The sequence below is a fragment of the Conger conger genome, chromosome 8, assembly GCF_963514075.1.
Source record: "Conger conger chromosome 8, fConCon1.1, whole genome shotgun sequence".
NCBI classification, from domain to species: Eukaryota; Metazoa; Chordata; class Actinopteri; order Anguilliformes; family Congridae; genus Conger; species Conger conger.
This window is the reverse complement of record NC_083767.1, coordinates 13,242,676-13,261,207: the sequence shown is the minus strand read 5'-3', so window position 1 is coordinate 13,261,207 and position 18,532 is coordinate 13,242,676. Positions and strand designations below refer to the sequence as shown.

General features: G+C 42.2%; 1 protein-coding gene across 9 annotated transcripts in view; it reads left to right on the top strand.

Moving 5' to 3' along the window:
* inpp4b (inositol polyphosphate-4-phosphatase type II B) overlaps nucleotides 1–18,532 on the top strand; it is a 239,482-nt gene that overhangs the window by 140,489 nt on the left and 80,461 nt on the right. For 7 of the 9 annotated variants that reach the window (XM_061251274.1, XM_061251273.1, XM_061251270.1 and 4 more), the window contains one exon: nucleotides 13,933–14,012. In XM_061251274.1, the coding sequence (XP_061107258.1) occupies nucleotides 13,933–14,012 (80 nt within the window). Of the gene's footprint in view, nucleotides 1–3,317; nucleotides 3,336–4,896; nucleotides 4,916–13,932; nucleotides 14,013–18,532 lie in introns of those variants that run through there. The other 2 variants (XM_061251278.1, XM_061251280.1) reach the window with 2 other exon arrangements.

The following is an 18,532-nucleotide window of genomic DNA, read 5'->3' as shown; positions in this document are numbered from 1 at the left end:
GTGACCCCTGTAGGAAATACATTTTTAGGGGGACCACAAATAATTGGACAATTGCTTGCTCTGCTGTTTCTTGGCCAGCTGTGAGTCGTTGCATCATTAGTTCATGCACAAGAAGGCTAGCGTTGATTCTATGTGGGTGTGGGATTTGCGTCTGGCATCTGTTGCTGCTGTCTGTCAATATGAGGACCAAAGACGTGTCAATGCCACACAGCAGGCCTAAAACTCCAGCCAGCACATTAGGTTTGTCAAAATCAACTGTTTGGTACATTGCTAAGAAGCAAAAACACACTGGTGAGCTCAACAGTAGCAAACGACTTGGTAAACAACGGAAGACCAGTGTGGTTGATGACCGAAGGATACTTTCACTTGTGAAGAAAATACCCTTTTCAACTGTGGAACAGATGAAAACACTCTCCAGGATGTGGGCATAGATGTATTGAACTACCATAAAGAGAAGACTACAGCAGAATAACAAAGGGTTCACCACAAAGTTTAATCCACTCATGAGCCTTACGAACAGAAGAACTAGATCACTGAAAAGTACGTAAGAAATTGTACCGTTCTGGAACAAAGTCGTAAGATCAACGAGTAACCTGTAACAAAGTGTCAGAAAAAGGAAAGTGTGGAGAAAAAAAGACCGAAAGGGCTCTTTTGTGAAAGATGGTGGAGGTGGTATTCTGGCTTGGGCATGTATGGCTGCCACTGGAACTGACTCATTTGTCATTATTGATCATGTGACTGCTGATGGCAGAAACAGGATGAATTCTGAAGCGTAAAGAAACATCTTAACTGCCGAGATCCAACCAAGTGCCTCAAAACTTGGAGCAGAACAGTGACCCCAAACATACTGCTAAAGCAACCAAGGGGTTTTTCAGGGAAGTGGAATGTTCCTGCCTGACCAAGTCAGTCATCCGACCTGAATCCAATTGAACATGCCTTTCACTTGCTGAAGACAAGACGGAAGGCAAAAAACCCCCGTAATAAGTAGAAACTGAAGATGGCTGTAGCACAGACTTGGCAGAGCATCAACAGGGACTGTCTGGCAATGCAGACTTCAGGCAGTCTTTGAAAGCAAACCAAGTACTCAATATGACAACTTTATTTAAGATTATGTAAGATCCAATTACTTTTGATCCTAAAATGGGTGAAGTAATTTTATATATACTCATATTCTTCGTACTCATTGTTCCATTTCAAGTACAATGTGCAGAGCCAAAACAACAACAATTGTATCACTGACCAAATACATATGGACTGCACTGTACATATATATATATATATATATATATATATATATATATATATATATATACATATATATATATATACATATATATATATATATATATATATATATATATATACAGTATAACCAGACAACAGTTTGACCCATTTTAAGTTTATGTGGCGGTTACAGGACATTATGTTCCCTTATCGTTCATGTACCGGCCCTGCACATTAATTTACGGTTTGATTTTGATGCTTCATATGTTGACGTACGGGCGGTTGTCAGACATTCTTGCTTCTGGCTGTAAGTCACATTTTGCCATAACGTTGATCACAAGCTGGAAATGAGCGACTGGACACAAATCAATTTCCCAAGTGTTCCGCCGCCTCGCAGAACCATCCATCCTTATCTCGATTAGCCACCGGCCAGCTCCTGCTCCGCACACACCTGCCTTCCTGCCTGCGAGAAACAGGGCGGGCTGAGACTCTCTGGCGTTTTGACAAAGGCCAACATTTTTGTGCATTCATTACAGATTAACACATCTTAACCAAAAAAAATCGACGTGTGGGTGGATCTCGAGAGATCTTGACAGCTACATGCGCGTCACAGCTCCTGTGCACTCTTGCACACAATTAAGCTGTGAATAACAGTCTGGAGGTGTCCAATATCGCTACCATAGAGATAATAAACAACATAAACAATTACAGAACCTTGTGTTGCCACCACAGAGATGTTGATGATTGTTTCTAACACATAAAATAGTATCGTTTATGTGTAAAACATTTTATGTTTGAACCGGAACAATTTGATTGATTGCTTAATTTACAGTTTCTACTCATTATAATGATCAAATATGTCTTAGTATGCATCCTGGGACTGATATTTAAACGTTTGGTGTTTAGTTTTGTACATTTGTCTGCATGTGATATGTATAAATATTATCTGCCTAAATAAATGCTACCTTGTGGCTAATTTTTATATCGGCTGTTCCCAGGAGTACCAGACACATATCTGTGTGTCAGTGATGAAAGACTGTTTTGTGTCTGTGTTTGTATTGTAGTTTTACTGCACAGAGAAAGTCCAGGTCATTTTCTTTTGCACTGTGACACATATCCACCATCAAAGTGTTGCATTTTATATTTCAGAAGTAAAGGGGTATTTGACCTGTTCATTATGAGCTACACCAAAGGAAACAAACAGACCAAAAAAGCTGCTTCATGTTCCATTTCAGGTGTGAAAAGGGAAGTGCTATTGTTGGTTGCAGAGCTGTTGAAGGCAGCCGACAACAACTATTTACAGCATCAAAAACCGCTTTTGACCTATTGCTCAAGTGAAGCTTTCAAGTCCAAGCATTGATCTGCCTCCACCATGCATCATCTTTATGGCATCCACACTCATACAGTATGTGCAACCTCTCTTTTGTAACATACAGAACTAACTTCACTGAGTGCAGAGAAAAAAAAAAAGTTGTGCTTTTTGAGTGATGCGCCACATGTCATTGGGACAATTGCTGCAAAGAGCTTCTCATTAAAAAAAAAAGAAAAAGGTCTGTGCATTTTAAGTGAAATGCCTCACATAATAATGACAACTGCTACAAAAAGCCTCTCATAGAAAACATTGTGGTTTTTAAGTGAAGTGCCACACATCATAATGACAATTGCAACAAAGAGCCCATTAGCGTGAGTGTTTTCCTGCATCTTGCTAAACGAAGGGGATGGGCGTATTTGCCGGGCAGACAGGACTCGGTTAGCGATTAAAAAACGCTTCGGGCCGGGGCAGCTGAACTGACAGCCCGACTGCGTGCTACCCTGCCGGGGCAGCCAGCGTGGCTAATACCAGCGCGGCTAATATCAGCGCTGGAAGCTTTAAAACTGCCACTCTGACACAGGAACAGAACTGGCTGCACTAGGGCTTTACGTCAATCTCACCGCTGAGACCGCCTGTCTGGGGACCCGGCAGCAGCCCTGGAGGACCGCGGCAGGGTCGTTTAAAGCGCTTTCTTCGCCGGGCGCCTCCTGTTTTTCGTCCGCGCGCTCAAAGAGACGAGGACATGGCCTGTTGGAGCTGTTACCGTCCCCATGGCAGCGAGTCCCCCACCACCGGTCAGGTAACCAGCCTCAGTCAATTCACTGTTCGCTTTTTCCACCGGTGCAGTGTATTTCTGGGTAGTAACAGAGGAGGGAGCGACGGAGAGTTTTTTTTGTCTTTTCACCGTCAATTCTCGTGGTGCTTTCTGTCTCTGAAAGGAATACAAAGTTTCTCTTGAGCCGACAACACAATTTGGCCATCAAATTACAGGTGTTTGCACTCGTTTTCTGCTCATGGTCTCCGATCCATTCCTGGATTATAGTCTTGTCTTATTGCGGTCCTTCTAGGGCTTTTTAGTCTCAATGAATTGAGGAGGACACAACATAAGGTGCCTGTGGTGTCTAAATTGGGACATTTAAAAAGCACACTGAATTGCAGTTTTATTTTGTTTGGTTTCGTGTGATGTCTGCGCAAAGCAGATTGGCTGAGAATTTCTTTTTCTCCTCTTTATTTTTAATAAGAAAGGGTACAAAGTATCTCTGAGGGCGTGAAGATAAAAATGAATTTTCATGAAAAGGCAGACGCGGTTCCATGCACTAATGGCTTTGCGGAAGAGTGGAAAAGCTTTTAAAGCATACTACTGTAGAAAGAGATGGACTCCCTTTGCATTTTTATCGGTCAAATGGGATTTTATGGAACATAAAAATTCTTGGCCGTATGTTCATTGGATTGATTCATATCTCTGCATGGTGTGAAGTAATCGTAATTCAAAAATCACCATCATAATTGTGTAGATTAATGTTGAGACCCCACAAGAATTGATTTATCCTCAGATGACTGCATGTACTGAATTCTTTCTTTTTTTTGTAAACCAAGGACACTATTCTAAGATTTTTTAAATTCACATTTAAGGCAATAGTTTTGTCATTTATTCAGTTGAAATATTTTTTGTCCTTGGCACAGCTTCTGGTTTTCAGAACGCCATATTTCAGATACTTTGCATAATACGCAAACACTTTTTTCGATTGTGTGTGAGCATCTCCAATCAAGATTTTAACCAAGTACTTTCCATTAAATTTGAAAAGGATTATAGTCTAATCCCCAAAACGTCTTTGAGTACCCCAGGGGGTTAAATCAAAAAGCTGTGACCATATTAGCCTCTTACTGTGTTTTAGATTCAAAATGAGACTCGCTGTGGAAAACAGAATGTGCAACCTTAATTTCATATTGCATTATTCATCTCATTAAACTGAAACTAAGTGTATGATCAAGAGTAAATGCTACACATTTTAACTGCATATTATCGCATTTCAATATGGGTTTGGGATGTTCAGTTACTGTCTGAAGCAAGACTAATGCATTGCTAAATTGAGAGAGAGAGAGAGAGAGAGAGGGGGGATACTGTACACAGAAAGAGAGAGAGAGAGAGGTAGGGACAAACTGAGAGAGAGATAGATAGCGACTGGAAATTGACTCCTAGTTTCCACTCTGGCTACCGCTAGGCTCCAGTGTCAGTGATGTAAGCAAGCAATTATGCAACCGCTGGAATGATCGTCTACTTCTGTCTGGACTTGTTATTTCAGGATCAAATAGGCAGGAATGGCAGCAGAACAGGCAGAAGCCGGGGCATACTGTCGCCCAAAATTGACTGGAAAGAAAGTGAGAGAATATTTCATTTCTATTATTGCTATACCTATTCCCAATGTGATAGGGAGGTCCATCGTGTGATATAATGCTTATGGTTATTTATTTATATTTGAAATTTTCATATTAAATGTCTGGATCTGTGCCTCCTTGGCGGAAAGACAGGAGCTGCAGTTTCCCACAGAGTTTAGTGAGGTGTCATAAGCTGTGCCATTTTGCATTTATCCACTGAAGGGATTTACCTGGGAGTTTTCACAGCACCGTCAGTGCTCATGATTGAAGTGACTGATCCTTTTTTTCGTACCAGAGAACAGAAACGCTGTACAAGTCAGTAATAATTTATTCATCTGCGGACGCCAGAACAGCTGCGTTAGCGCGGGTTCGTGCGGACATGTGCACTTGCGCTTACACGTATCGAGTCACGGAAATCCTTTGAGCCCGCGCTTATCTGCGGAGGCGGTGGAAGGATAATTCTCCCGGCGAGGCCGTGATGTGATAATCTGAACTTTAGCGCTCGCTCGCGCCGGTCCTGAGAGTTCTCCCGGAAAGCGGCGAGGGGGCCGGGGGACCGTGCAGCGGTCCGCACGCAGAACGTACAGCCTATAGCCACGTACGCGGTCCGCACGCAGAACGTACAGCCTGTAGCCGCGTACACGGTCCGCACGCAGAACGTACAGCCTGTAGCCGCGTACACGGTCACACGCTCCGCTTCCCGCCGCGCCAACCGGGCTCCTGTTCGTTCAGATAGCCACAATAAGCGCTTCCCCCCACCTGCTATCTGACTCACGCTGGAGACCAGAGCTGTCTCTCCCGTGCTCTCTACCTTTCTTTCGCTTCTGTATCGCTCGCTCGCTCTCTCTTTCTCTCCTTATCTGTTTTTCTGTCCTCCTCTCTTACTTTCTCCCTGCCTGCTGCTCTCTCACTCCATCTCCTCCGTCTCTCCTTGCCTCTGTTTTTTCTCCCTATCTATTCTGTCCCAATCTCTTACTTTCACCCTTCAAACTGCTTTGTCTGGCTCTCTCTGTCTCTGTCACTTTCTTTTTCTCTTTCTTTCCCTCTCTCACTCTGTCTCTCTCATCTCTCTCCTTTGTCTCTCCCTCTGTCTCACTCTGTCTCTCCATCTCCCTCACTCTTTCTCTCTGACTCTCCCTCTTTCCCTCCCTCTCTCATCTGTCTCTCCCTTTCTCTCCCTCTCTGTCTTTCCCTTTCTCTCCCTCTGTCCCTCTCTCCCTTTCTCACCCTCTCATTCTTTCTCCCTCTCTATCCCTCCCTCTCTCTCTCCCTCTGTCTCTCTCCCTCTCTCTCCCTCCCTCCCTCTCTCTCCCTCTCTCTCTCATACTCCCTCCCTCTCTCTCCCTCTCTCTCACACACACACAGCTGCAGCAGCTGCAGCAGTAGCTCTCATTAGGGGCTGCTCTCAGGCACGGTTCGGGCTGCTGCTGTTCTGGCTGCGATAGAGGGAGGAGGAGAAGAAGAGGGGAATAATGCGATAGACGGAGGGAGGAGGAGGAGAGGGGAATAAGCGCTAGAGCAGAGGAGCGCCCCGGGAGAGAGCCGCCGATCCGACCGGGAGGCAGCCAGGGAGGCCGTGGCGGAGCGAGCCGGGAGGGACCCAGGGAGGAAGTGAGTATTCCCGCTCCGCGCGCACGCCGTCTGCCGTGCCCGATAGTGCTGAGCGTTCAGCCCCCGCCGGCCGTACGGGCGAGGTGCTCACGGGGCTCACTCAGGTGAGCCGGGTCTGGGTCTGACCGTGCCAGGGCGGGGAGGGGAGGGGGGGCTGTGGCAAACGCACCCCCACCTCAGACCACTCCGTCAGACCGGACGGATCAATAAGTCAGCAGCGAGAGCCGGGCTGTTTACCACCGAGCCCGGAGCAGGAACACGTCCAGCCTTCGCGGCTACGGAAAACAACCTTGGGCAGGGCAGCGTGCGCGCTGGGGAAGGTAATGCAGTCTGCCAGGGTCCGGGGAGTGGGACTGGAGGGGGGGCAGAGTGGCAGGGGGAGGGGGGGTAAGGTGCGCTGTTGCACTCTTGGAAAAAGTAACAACGGGAACAGGCGCACGGGTGAAAAAATCTTTTTTAACTTCTGAAATGGGAAGGCGGGCTGACTGGAACAGATATCAGATCTCTCCGTGTCGGGAAACATCATTTGTCTTCGCTTCTTTCTGTCTTATCATACCAGAGCTTTTAATCTTGCCTTAAAATGGGCCCTTTTGGGGTTTCATTAGTATTTGAGCTGGAGTGAAGGGCTTTAATGAAACCATGCAGAAATGCAGGGTTTTCAACAAGAGTAATACCATACGTGAACATTAGTACAGGGTAACGACGCCACTGTGACATTGTAACAATGTAGTAACGATGTTGTTCTTTCTCTGAAGTCCAGTGTCTCTGAGGTGAATGATGCTGTACTAATAGCTCAGGTTACTAATAACAAAAGTCACCGTTGTTTTCTGAGGACTTGCTCAGGAATTTCCCTTTGAGGGAGTGCAAACGGAAACTAATCTGAATGTCACCAGACAGGGTGCCCTTAGTGCAAGGCACATCATGCAGTGGGAGAAGCCAGATAGCAGACGGAGGCGGTGTCAAGCCTTCGTTTTCCATGGAAAACCTGATTGGATTTGATGGGTGTGCGCGTGTGTGTGCGTGTGTGTGCATGCGTGGGGTGGGGGTGGGCGTGTCCTCGGAAAACCTGATTGGATTTGACGGGTTTGGAGGGGGCGTGTCCTCTGAATTTCCTGAGACGACACATTGCATGCGTTGGGCACGGTCGTTGGATCACCGCTGTGTAGGCCTCCAGCTTTCGGGTTTGAATCTTTGAGTCTTAGGCACTGCTGCTGTATGGCTTGAAGCAAGGTAACTGCACTCCAGTGTTTAAAAATTCAGGAGCTCCGTGGGCATAAATGTAATTGCTAATTATACGTTTAGCAGATGTCTGCTAAACATAAAAGTAACATAAGGTATTTAATATGTCTTCTGACATGTTAAGAGCATCATAATATCTTGTCACAACACTCCTCTGATGACAGAGATAAGACCTCCAGCTTGAGTGACACGGAATGTAGACAGAACAGTAATAGCATCTGCAGACCTGGCCTAGGTCTTCATTCATAGATCTACATTCTTACAGATCTATTTAACATAAGATCTATTTAGCTGTTTCCAGCTGTCGGGCAAATAGAATTACTAAATTATGTAAAGGTTCTAAGGATGACAAAAGGCAGCTGAATGCAGGGAGATTTGCCTTTAATACTTGTAATTAAGATGCTCTCAACACAACCCACTGAGAAATCAAATGAAACCCATATATTATATATTTACCTTGAATATATTAAACTGATAAAAAAAATATTAAACTGAGTAAATTGCACATAAAAAAAAAAAATAGTGATTATAATTACATTTACATATTTACTGATTAAATAGTTGAAAGTCCATCACAGGGAGTAACTAAATGTGGAACACGAAAATATGGAAACATGAATTATAATGACAAAATACAATGGAGAACTAGGATTTTTACCTCTGCGTTCCACAATACAGTGTAAGGCTTTTTGTCACAATGCCAATGTATTGTTTCTACGTCCCTGAAATGCGGAAGCCTGGTAGTTGATATGCCGCTACCTCCAATCCATCGATCCACTGTGCAAACAAAATCCAGGCGAATCACCAGCATCTGCATGTTAATATGTACAACACTGAGCACTTTATTAGGAACACCTGTACACCTACTTTTTCATGCGATTATCTAATCAGCCATCCGGTAATGTTCACATCAAGCATCAGAATGGGGAAAAATGTGATCTCAGTGATTTCAACCGTGGCATTATTGTTGATGCCAGACGGGCTGGTTTGAGTATCTGAGAAACTGCTGATCTCCTGGGATTTTCATGCAAAACAGTCTCTAGAGTTTGCAGAGAATGGTGCAAAAAAAAAAAAAACATCCAGTGAGCAGCAGTTCTTTGGGCAGAAATGCCTTGTTAATGAGAGAGCCCAGAGGAGAAGGGCCAGATTGGTCAAAGCTAACAGGAAGGTGACAGTAACACAAATAACCACACATTACAACAGTGGTATGCAGAAGAGCATCTCTGAACACACAATGCTATATTGGCTAATTCAGTCTAGACTCACTTGTGTACATAGATATAACGAGCTGTACATCTATTGTATTTTTACCCCTTGAGGGTCAAAACAGTATACCAAAGCAGAATTTAATTGAATTTAATAAAGTAAGTGAATAAAGAAAGTAATCCTTATGTTCTGTTTCATTTCATTCTATGTTGGCAGCCCTGTCTGCTGAAACACGAACAATTAACATTTAGGTGGCATTCATCTGCTGAAAAAGGTGAGCAGAGGATAAAGGAAATTTTTTGGCGTTATTGTACTTATTTATTTTCCGTGAAAGGGATTTCTGCCTAAACTCTGCGTCTCTTTACGGTAGCACTTTAAACATCCATTTACTGCGTCTGTGAATAGAAGTGCATTGGGAATGGTTTCTCCAAAACACAATGTAAATACTGTCTGGGATTAAATAGACAAGTACAGATAAATGTAAAATCAATTTCAACAGCCAGTTGCAGTTGCACCTCAGGAGGTAGTGCAGGAGATGTCAGAACTGCATTCATGAGAGATTTGTACGAGTGGAAAACCGAATCTCTCCACCGTGTGCTTTCATCTCATACTGGCAGTATTCAGCAGCACTGGTCTTTGGGCGGAAGCTGGGGATATAGTGGTTTAAATAATGCTACTGAGCTTTTATGGAAATAATACTTAATGTTCTCAACGCAGTTGTGTACCATACTTTAATAAGTACTCCAGTAAAATGAATAATCAAAATTAATCTCTTACTAGATTTAACTAGGGTTTCCAAATCACTGTTAGCTGGCATAGCGAAAATGCAATCCTTTGGGTTGTGTGAGTGCCACTTAAAGAACCACATAAAGCTGGATATATGGATTCGGCGCTGCTAAAATGGCGCTTAGATTAAATCAATAGCTCAAACTAACCACCAAGAAGCATAACGGGAATCTTTCCGCCAATACATGCTCAACTTGCATAGACGTAACATTTATTTTTCCTGCTGTTTGCGGAGTTATGAATAAGTTAGATATTTCATTTCATGCCTGCAGTGCAGTCCGAAGTTCTCATAGGAGCGGTGTCTGTTATGGCACTTTGTCTTGCTTTCGGTTTATGAGTTGCGCCTTTCAGATGATATTCATGTCAAATGAAAAATAATTGTTACTGCAGTGCGTCAGATGAACTGAAATCGTTCAAAATTACTGTACCGATATGAGCTGACACATAGCAGGATCCTGACGTTTTGCTATTTCTTTTTTTCTTTGACGGTCATGCACAGTACTTACTCATTAGAGGAGCGAAAGACCAAATTTGACGTGAACCACAGCTTTTTGTTTATACCACTCAATCTTCCCTTATTGTTATGACTGTGTGATACCATCTCAGAGCACCATCATGAGAGCGTGGGCCCTGTATCACAGAGCAGGATTACTGAATTAGCTGGATAACTGCACTGAGTAAAACTCGGAACCGGCCCAAATCTGAAACATTGACCGAAGCATAATGAGCTTAACTTGGTTATCCAGCTAACTGATACAGGCCCCTGGAGACCAAATTAGATATGTGTGGTAAGACCAGGGCACAGTAGAGACAAGCAGGTAGAGATGTCTAGCGAAAGAGATCCGTTCAGTTTGCCATACAAGCTGCCAGCAGTCAGTAAACAACTGAGCTAAATTCGGAAAGATCCCTTATTTGCAATTTGCCTTCCCTGCCATGACTACATCTATTGTGTGCAGAAGGTGAATTCTCCTGTTCTTGTTTATTTTCCCCTGCTTGGCGAAGATTGGAGCGGAAAGCTGCTTTTCTGCTTCTGGACTGATTATTTTGTTCTTCGTACCCAAACATCAGAGTGGATAGGAGAAGGATAGATTAGCCCATTTTACCCTGATGTTTGTGCTATCGTCTGCGAGAACAGCCAGTCCTGCGTGGGCTGTCTGGATGGAGGTGTCGGGAGGGCGAGAGTTGGGTTGAGTTGTAGAGGGATTAAGAATAAAACGGGCTACATCCTGGAGATATCTGTTAAGCCGGAGATCAGAATCTCTTTGTAAGCGAGGGTTTCTTTGCTTTGTGACTTTCATTGAATTTCTTGATAAACAATAATCTCCTCTGCATACTGACAGAAGGAGAGAAGGGCAGGAAAAAGGTCTTTGCAATGCAGCTCAGACTTCCTGTCAGGTTCTGAATATCTGTATTTTTTCAAAGTGGACTGTCCTTCAACAGCCTTTGGGAAATGCAACAGGCGCAACATTTTAAATGAAATACATTGCAATATCAAGTTGCTATTTAGATGGTATTATTGACTATTGGTATTATTGACTACTGTTATTTCCTTGGTGTAAATAACCTTGAGAGGGATCATTGTCTCTATGAAATGACAGTAGAGAAAAGCACCGTAGAGAGGCTCATGAATGCAAAGCCTTTGAGAATGGGAGCGGCATGGAACCAGCATGGAGTTCATAACTCTTGAAACTGAAGGCAAATAGCACCCATTTTAATTTGAGTAATTTATTGGAATGGTTACTTACATTAGTCAAGCCTCATGTTTAACAGGCTTTCGTTTTGTAGCGATGAATCATTTTATAAGCTTATAATGAATAATCAAACAAGCTAGAATTACATATTACATCGGCCTTCCAAGAGATGCAACATAATAAAAGGCAGAATTGCAATAACCTATCCACCACTTACAAGAAACAAGAAATTCAACCCACATTTTTGTTTTCTCAAGGCTAAAATATATACTGTAGGTTAACAGAGAGTTTATGTCATAAAGAATGTAGCCTGCAGAAAAATGGAAAGCTGTTCACCAAGAATACCAGGAGAAGGATACATGGGGTGAACTTACTACTGAATGGGTTATTCTTGCCATGCCATTAAACCTTTGAAGAATAGGATTTATTTGTTAAATTGCCTAGCAAGTGCAATAGATCATCTTAGTCTAAGTAAAAGGAAAGTACCAACTGTCTGCCTGTTGCAGTGTTAGTCTGCAGACATTTTTTTTCATAGCGCAACTTTCTGATATTGACAGACTGAATGATAGACTGTATTCTTTGACCCTATACAGCGTAATTTGTTTCGGAATGTTTTTTTTGTTCTCAAACTCCATTGGTTTCAATTACCAATAATGACTGTTACATCAGCAATAGAATCTAATGACAGCAGCAGTGAGGCAACAGTAAGAGGGAACACACAGAACACACACTAAGTACACAGCTCAAGGTAAGCTGCTTCTCGTGATGTTAGTAAATACCTGTACATGTCACTGTGTCAAGAAACATGTTATAAGAGGTAGCACGGTTTTTATTGTACAATAGGTAGCACGGTTTTTTTGGAACAAAGAGGTAGCACGGTTTTTGTTTAATTTTGCTGCTCCCTTGGTTGGGAAAATTGCTCCCAGCTCACAGATTTTTAATGGCCCACTAGAAAATTACAGGAGAATCCCATTGGGATAATTCTCTGCTTCACCAAGGCTAACATTTACATGACATTTTGAATCGAGGAAGATGAGCCGTCGTCCCTGAAATGTTTTTTTATTTTTTATTTTCTTCTACACAGGTGACTTGCACACTTCATGCACACTGAAATAAAAGCACATAGCAGTTATGTTTCCGCTTAACAAAGAAAAAGAAATCCAGGAGCTAGCTACCAGAGCTAGCTACCAGAGACCAAGCTCCAATCTAATATGCAGTAGATAAATATGGCAGGTCAAATGACTGTTTGATTTGGAAGATGGGGCCTTGGAGTCTCTAAGTGAAAAGAATGAGAAGACTCCAATCCTACCATGAAAAATAATCACAAACTGAGCACAAACTACAGGACAGTGCACAGTTGTTACTGTAGACATATGCCGCTAGCATTCCAATGAGTTTGCCACAGCTCTGAATTAAGAAGCAGTTAGTATGTGAACACCTGTGCTAAGAGACTGCTATGTAGATTTGCACTCGAAAAGTACTGACATTTATGGATCCAAAGGTAATTAAAGAGGGAAAAAATGAATAATAATGACTGACATTTTACATCTGTCTATGGTTGCTTTGGGGGAAATTTTGTGGAGCAAATTTTGTTTTATTGGACACAACTTGTTTTATTATATAATTATCCTTTCCTTTCCCACAGAAATGTTACCAATCTGTTCAGTGGCTCACATTGCAAAGCTTATCACAGCAAATGAAAGGTCGCTTTGGTATATATGAAAGGCCAATTCCTATTACATATGTAATAGGAAAAGAAAATACTATCACATATTACGGACATAATTGTAGCAATGTTCTCTCAATTTACAACTGCCAGCTATTTTTAAAGGCTTTAATTGAATTGTATTGCCTGAATGCATAGCTACAAGCAAATATGAGGACACTGTACATTTTATTGCTTTGCTGTCTCTACTGCATACATTCTTTTCTCTGATTTTTTTTTTCACAGATCATGGGATATGCCTCAAATGAAAAGCATGTAATATGAGTTCAGTCTGTTGTTGTCATTGTTGTTTATAAACATCCGATGCCAGAGGCGAAGCTAAAATGGTGGCCTTTCATACACAGGAAGTTGACTTTGTATCATGTTGCAGCACTGTGGAGTCCTAGTTAACACCTTTGGCACCAGGCTTCAATGTGTCAGCAAGATTATTTGTGAGATATTTAACACGTAAAATAGATATAAAAGTTTATAGCAACATATGTCAACACTCAAATAAGTGATGCACATTTGCTTGGCGTGCACATTTCGCGGGGAAAAACCTTGGAGAAAAATAATACTCCAATGTTGTCTCATTTTAGCTGAGGTAATATTTATTCTAACTTGAAGAAAGCACAAAAACCGAGCAGGTTTACTCACTCTGCTTATGTTGCCGAAAACCATTTCCTGCAGCTTGCTTTTGATGTCATTTCCAGGCTGGGTTTTGCCACATGAATTCTGTATTTCCTGTACTAATAAGGCCTTTCTTCTTCATTCATTCACAGAGAAGCTTTCTGGGCTACACAACCTTTTCCATTGGGGACTTGTTGAAATCAAAGGAACAACAGTTAACCCTTAGCCTGAGGTAAGTTATTGAAATTTTCCTCCAATTTTTCTTGAAAGCTCAGGCTGGCATTTAAACCGACACTGTGGAGAAAAAAAGTCCTGTAGACTTCAAATAGCTGATTAGCTCTTACCAGTTCTTCACTAAAAATGCCATCAACACGGACAAGTCCTTGGAGCAGATTCCTCTGACAGAATTGTACTTTTGGCCTTGACTTTCCCTTCTCCTTTTCATTCATGATCTAAAGAGTTCAATTTCCCCTCGGCATGACAAAGCTCAGCCACCCGTCATGACTGTCCCTCTATTCAAATCCAAATAAATGATTTCTAATGGAGATGGCAGAGTTTTTTCCCATCTGGAGCTTAAAAGAAAATCTTGAGCAAAAGAGTGTGCCTTGTTCAGATGCTTTTTAAAAACACAATGGAGGCTGTGTGCATTGTGATGTGCTTTTTTGTCCGGTCATTGAGTCAAAGTGCTATTTCTTAGTTGAAATAGTCCTCCTATATAGTCCTCCTTTATAACCAATAATTGCTTGAGACTAACGGGTAGGTTGCTTGTATAATTACTTGATATTAAATATTACTTACTACTATATGATACTAGTATAATTAATCCATACTATGAGGGAATATTGTCACTGCCTAGGTAAAATTCATGTTAGTGTTCTGACAAACGCTCAGTGACCAATTTATTAAACTGTACACCAGTTTTCTAGTGCAAATATTTAATCAGCCAATCATGTGGCAACTAAAAGCATAAATGCAGACATGGTTGAGAGGTTCAGCTGGTTTTCAGACCAAATATTAGAATGGGGAATAAATGTGATCTAAGTGACTTTGACCATAGAATGATTGTTGCTGCCAGACAGGACGGTTTGACTATCTCAGAAACTTATGATCTCCTAGTAATTTCATGCACAACAGTCTCTAGAGTTTGCAGAGAATGGTGTGAAAAACAAAAAACATCAATTTCTTTGATGCAGCAATTCTGCAATTCTGTGGGCAGGAGAAGGGCCAGACTGGTCAAAGCTGACAGGAAGGTGCGCAATTAACCACACATTACAACAGAGTTATGCAGAAGAGCATCTCTGAACACACAACACTGTCAAACCTCTAAGTGGATAGGCTACAGCAGCAGAAGACCAATAAGTCAAAAAAATAAGTGTAATGAATACCTAATAAAGTGCTCACTGAGTGTATATCAGAGGCAAGCGGTCAAAAACCAGCGTGAAGAAGTACCGTGGCCAAGCCAAGGTGAGGGTGTACGGCCTGTTCCGCTGTCTAATTGTAGATGGACCTGGAGCAGACTGCCAGGGAATCTCAGGCTGAACAACCAGAATAAGTACATTATAATGGGCTAATCATCCCTGGCACCCTGGAACAGCTGTTAGAGATGAGGAGCGTTCTCTGGAAACGGAAGAAAAAAGCAGAAACAAACAACACTCGAACGGCACACGGGGGGTCAGGACAGAGCTGTTCATACCACGACTTTAATCTGGTTTTACTGTGCCATTTCAGACACGCTACGCCCAAGTAGCTGCTGAAACGCAATTGTTTGCCCAGGGGAGGGCCGGCATTTCCGCGTTGTCAGTCAGAATCTGGGTCTGCATCTGTTGCGATTCTGCCCCTTCTCCCTCTTCCTCTCGCCGCCTTCCCCTCTTCTCATTTTCGAGGGGGGCACGGGGGTGCCTTCTTTGTAATTGTTGCCGGGGTGATTGACAGAAAAGAGATTACGCTGGCTGCTTGTGTATTTTTAAGAAACGTAAACAGTGCAGTCTGCCAGGAACGTAGACTTTTTCAGAGCTGGCCTCTATCCCTGAGGTGTGTGTGTGTGTGCTCCACAATCCACTAAAGTTCTGCAACTTTTCTTAAGACTCCCACAAATGCCAGCCCAATGGCCATTATTAACAGGGATCTATATAAGAATAGTTGCTTAATACAAATGACATATTTAATATCTACAGTAAATCCGTTTTTAAAGTGTTCAGTTCTTCATTTTGCTGAGAACTGGAACCGCGGGAGTCCTTGAACCCTAGTTTCTGAACCCGTGCTCTAGAGGACCCTTCTGAAGAGTCTTCAACAACAGCGATTTGTCCATTTTCTGAGTAATTTGTATGACGTCTGAATTTACTAACCAGATTTCCCACTTCACACAGTTTCAATGTAGACTGTCTTATGAGAGTTAATTTCCCTGCGTGAGAGAAATCCCCAGTGTAAATCCCCTGTGTGTTATCAGTGTCCCATTTGTACTGATTAAGACAGATTCAATTCATTCCTGTGAAGTTTACCTTTTAGAAGAGATTCCTCCTGCCTTTGCTACCCTGCTCATTTTTGTGTTTGAACACAACTGACCATTATTCACAGGGTGTCTTCCTGCGTAATATTAATTAAACCCAACAAATGTATATTCGTAATTCATATAATATAGCCAACTGTGTTGCAGTTCAAGTACTAGCCATACTGTGTGGGTTCTATTAAGAGAGTATGTACCACAACATTGCATCAGAACATTGATCATCTTTAAAAAATGTTTTAGCTTCATACTGAATATGAAGGTATTTACAATGGTGACATAAGGGATTTGACTTTATCTCAGTTGTATTTTTTTATTCATGAATTGAAAACGTTCAGCTGTTGGATATAAATATAAGTTTTTGGACATTTCTAGATTTTAACTCTGTTTATTTATTCTCTACGAATCTACAAGATGACTGGAGGAAGTGTTAATCAGAACTGGCAATGCGATGAGCTTTCTCTCATATTTAAAATTTTGTTTGTCCTTACACTCTCCATGCTGAAGCTGTTTAATGAGGTATTTCTGTTTGAACATCTGTTCCTTGGTGCAACAATGCATTAGGCTTTCAAGACAAAATGGCCGAAAGCAATATGTATTGTTTGTGCATTATTCCCAACCTGGCTCTCTCATCCTGGCCAACTAATCTTCCTACACTTTAATTGGCTTAAAAATGCCTTCCCTCCCCACCTCAGCCGACATGTAGTGAGCATTCTGGCATGAAATGGCCGCTGTGAATTATCCAGGTGTGAGCTACGCATTGTGTTTAGTCTCTTCCCTGTACATTGCTTTGAGATTGTGAGATTAAATGTATTAAGCATTAGTGCTTGTGGCGCTGGAAGGCTAATAATTAATAAGTGCGACTGGTGAATAGAAAAAGACCATTCCTGACTGTATATTGCAGGGATACTCAAATCTGTTCTGCAGGAGTGCTGCTGGTGTTCATTCCTCCACTCTAATCAGGGTCTGATTTAAACCTGTCACACCAGATGAGTGTAATCTCAGCCCAATCAGTGGCATTATTGGACGATGGACAGAATCAGCAGAAAAGAAAACCAGCCGCACTGCTGACCCAGAGAGCCAGATGTGAGTCTCCCTGGTATATAAATAATAAATAAATATTATTTAGCTGATGCTTTGTGACTTGCAGTTGATTAGACTAAGCAGAGGACAATCCCCCCTGGAGCATTGCAGGGTTAAAGGCCTCGCTCAAGGGCCCAACAGCTGTTCAGATCTTATCGTGGCTACACCGGGTATTGAACCCATTCATGTTGTTATAGTGTTAGTGTTACATTATTTACCGCAAGCATTTACAGGTTCTGCAGCAAACACAAAATGGTAGACGCCATGTCGCTGCTGCTGCTAGCTCCTAATTTTATGCCAAGAGGCAACAAGCCAGTATAGTAGTTGTCATCAGTAAGAAGCCTATAAGGGAAGGATTTACTGTGCTCCCATTTTAGGAGCATTAGCTCCTGAAAATTGATGTGTGCTAACAGCAAAGAATATTTAGGAGCACATCTACTAATTGGTATGCATTAGTGTGCTCATAAATTTTTCAACTTATGAGTGTTCCTTGGAAAAAATGCCCTGTAAAGTTTAAAATAGCTGCTTGCTTCCGAGTATGTGCATTGGAAAGGTGTGAAAATGTTTCAACTGTTGTGGCCCTATAGTGTGATAGCCCAGCAAAGAAATGAAAGGCACAACTGGCCATTTCAGCAGGAAACAAAGGGGAACATTTATTTGAAAAAAGCGAACGTATCTTCATCACGCATTTTAAACGCATGGGCAAGGACATATGAAAACATTGCTTGAGAACATTGAAGATGGCTGATTTAGCAATAATGTGTGGGTCCATTGCAGTTTAACTGCGTTCTTGTCCATGCAATAGAGGGGTTGTAACATATTCCCAAGAATGATTACATTGGATCTAACAATTAGTTTGTTGTTGTTTTTAGTTTTTTTACCTCATAACAATTTAGCAGATTTGCACACCATTTTGTGGAAAATAGGTGCGTGTCTATTTGTGTGTGTGTGTGTGTGTGTGTGTGTGAGAGAGAGAGAGAGAGAGAGAGAGAGAGAGAGAGAGAGAGAGAGAGAGAGCTATAGTCTCTATAGCCTGGTGTTGAATTCAGGAAAGTTCTGGGGTGGTCTTTGCTCATAAAGTAAATGCAGTACACATGCTTTCAGTGTAATCTATTCATTGATTCTCAGGCCTTTTGTTCTGTTAGCAGAGAAAACGATGCAGCCTT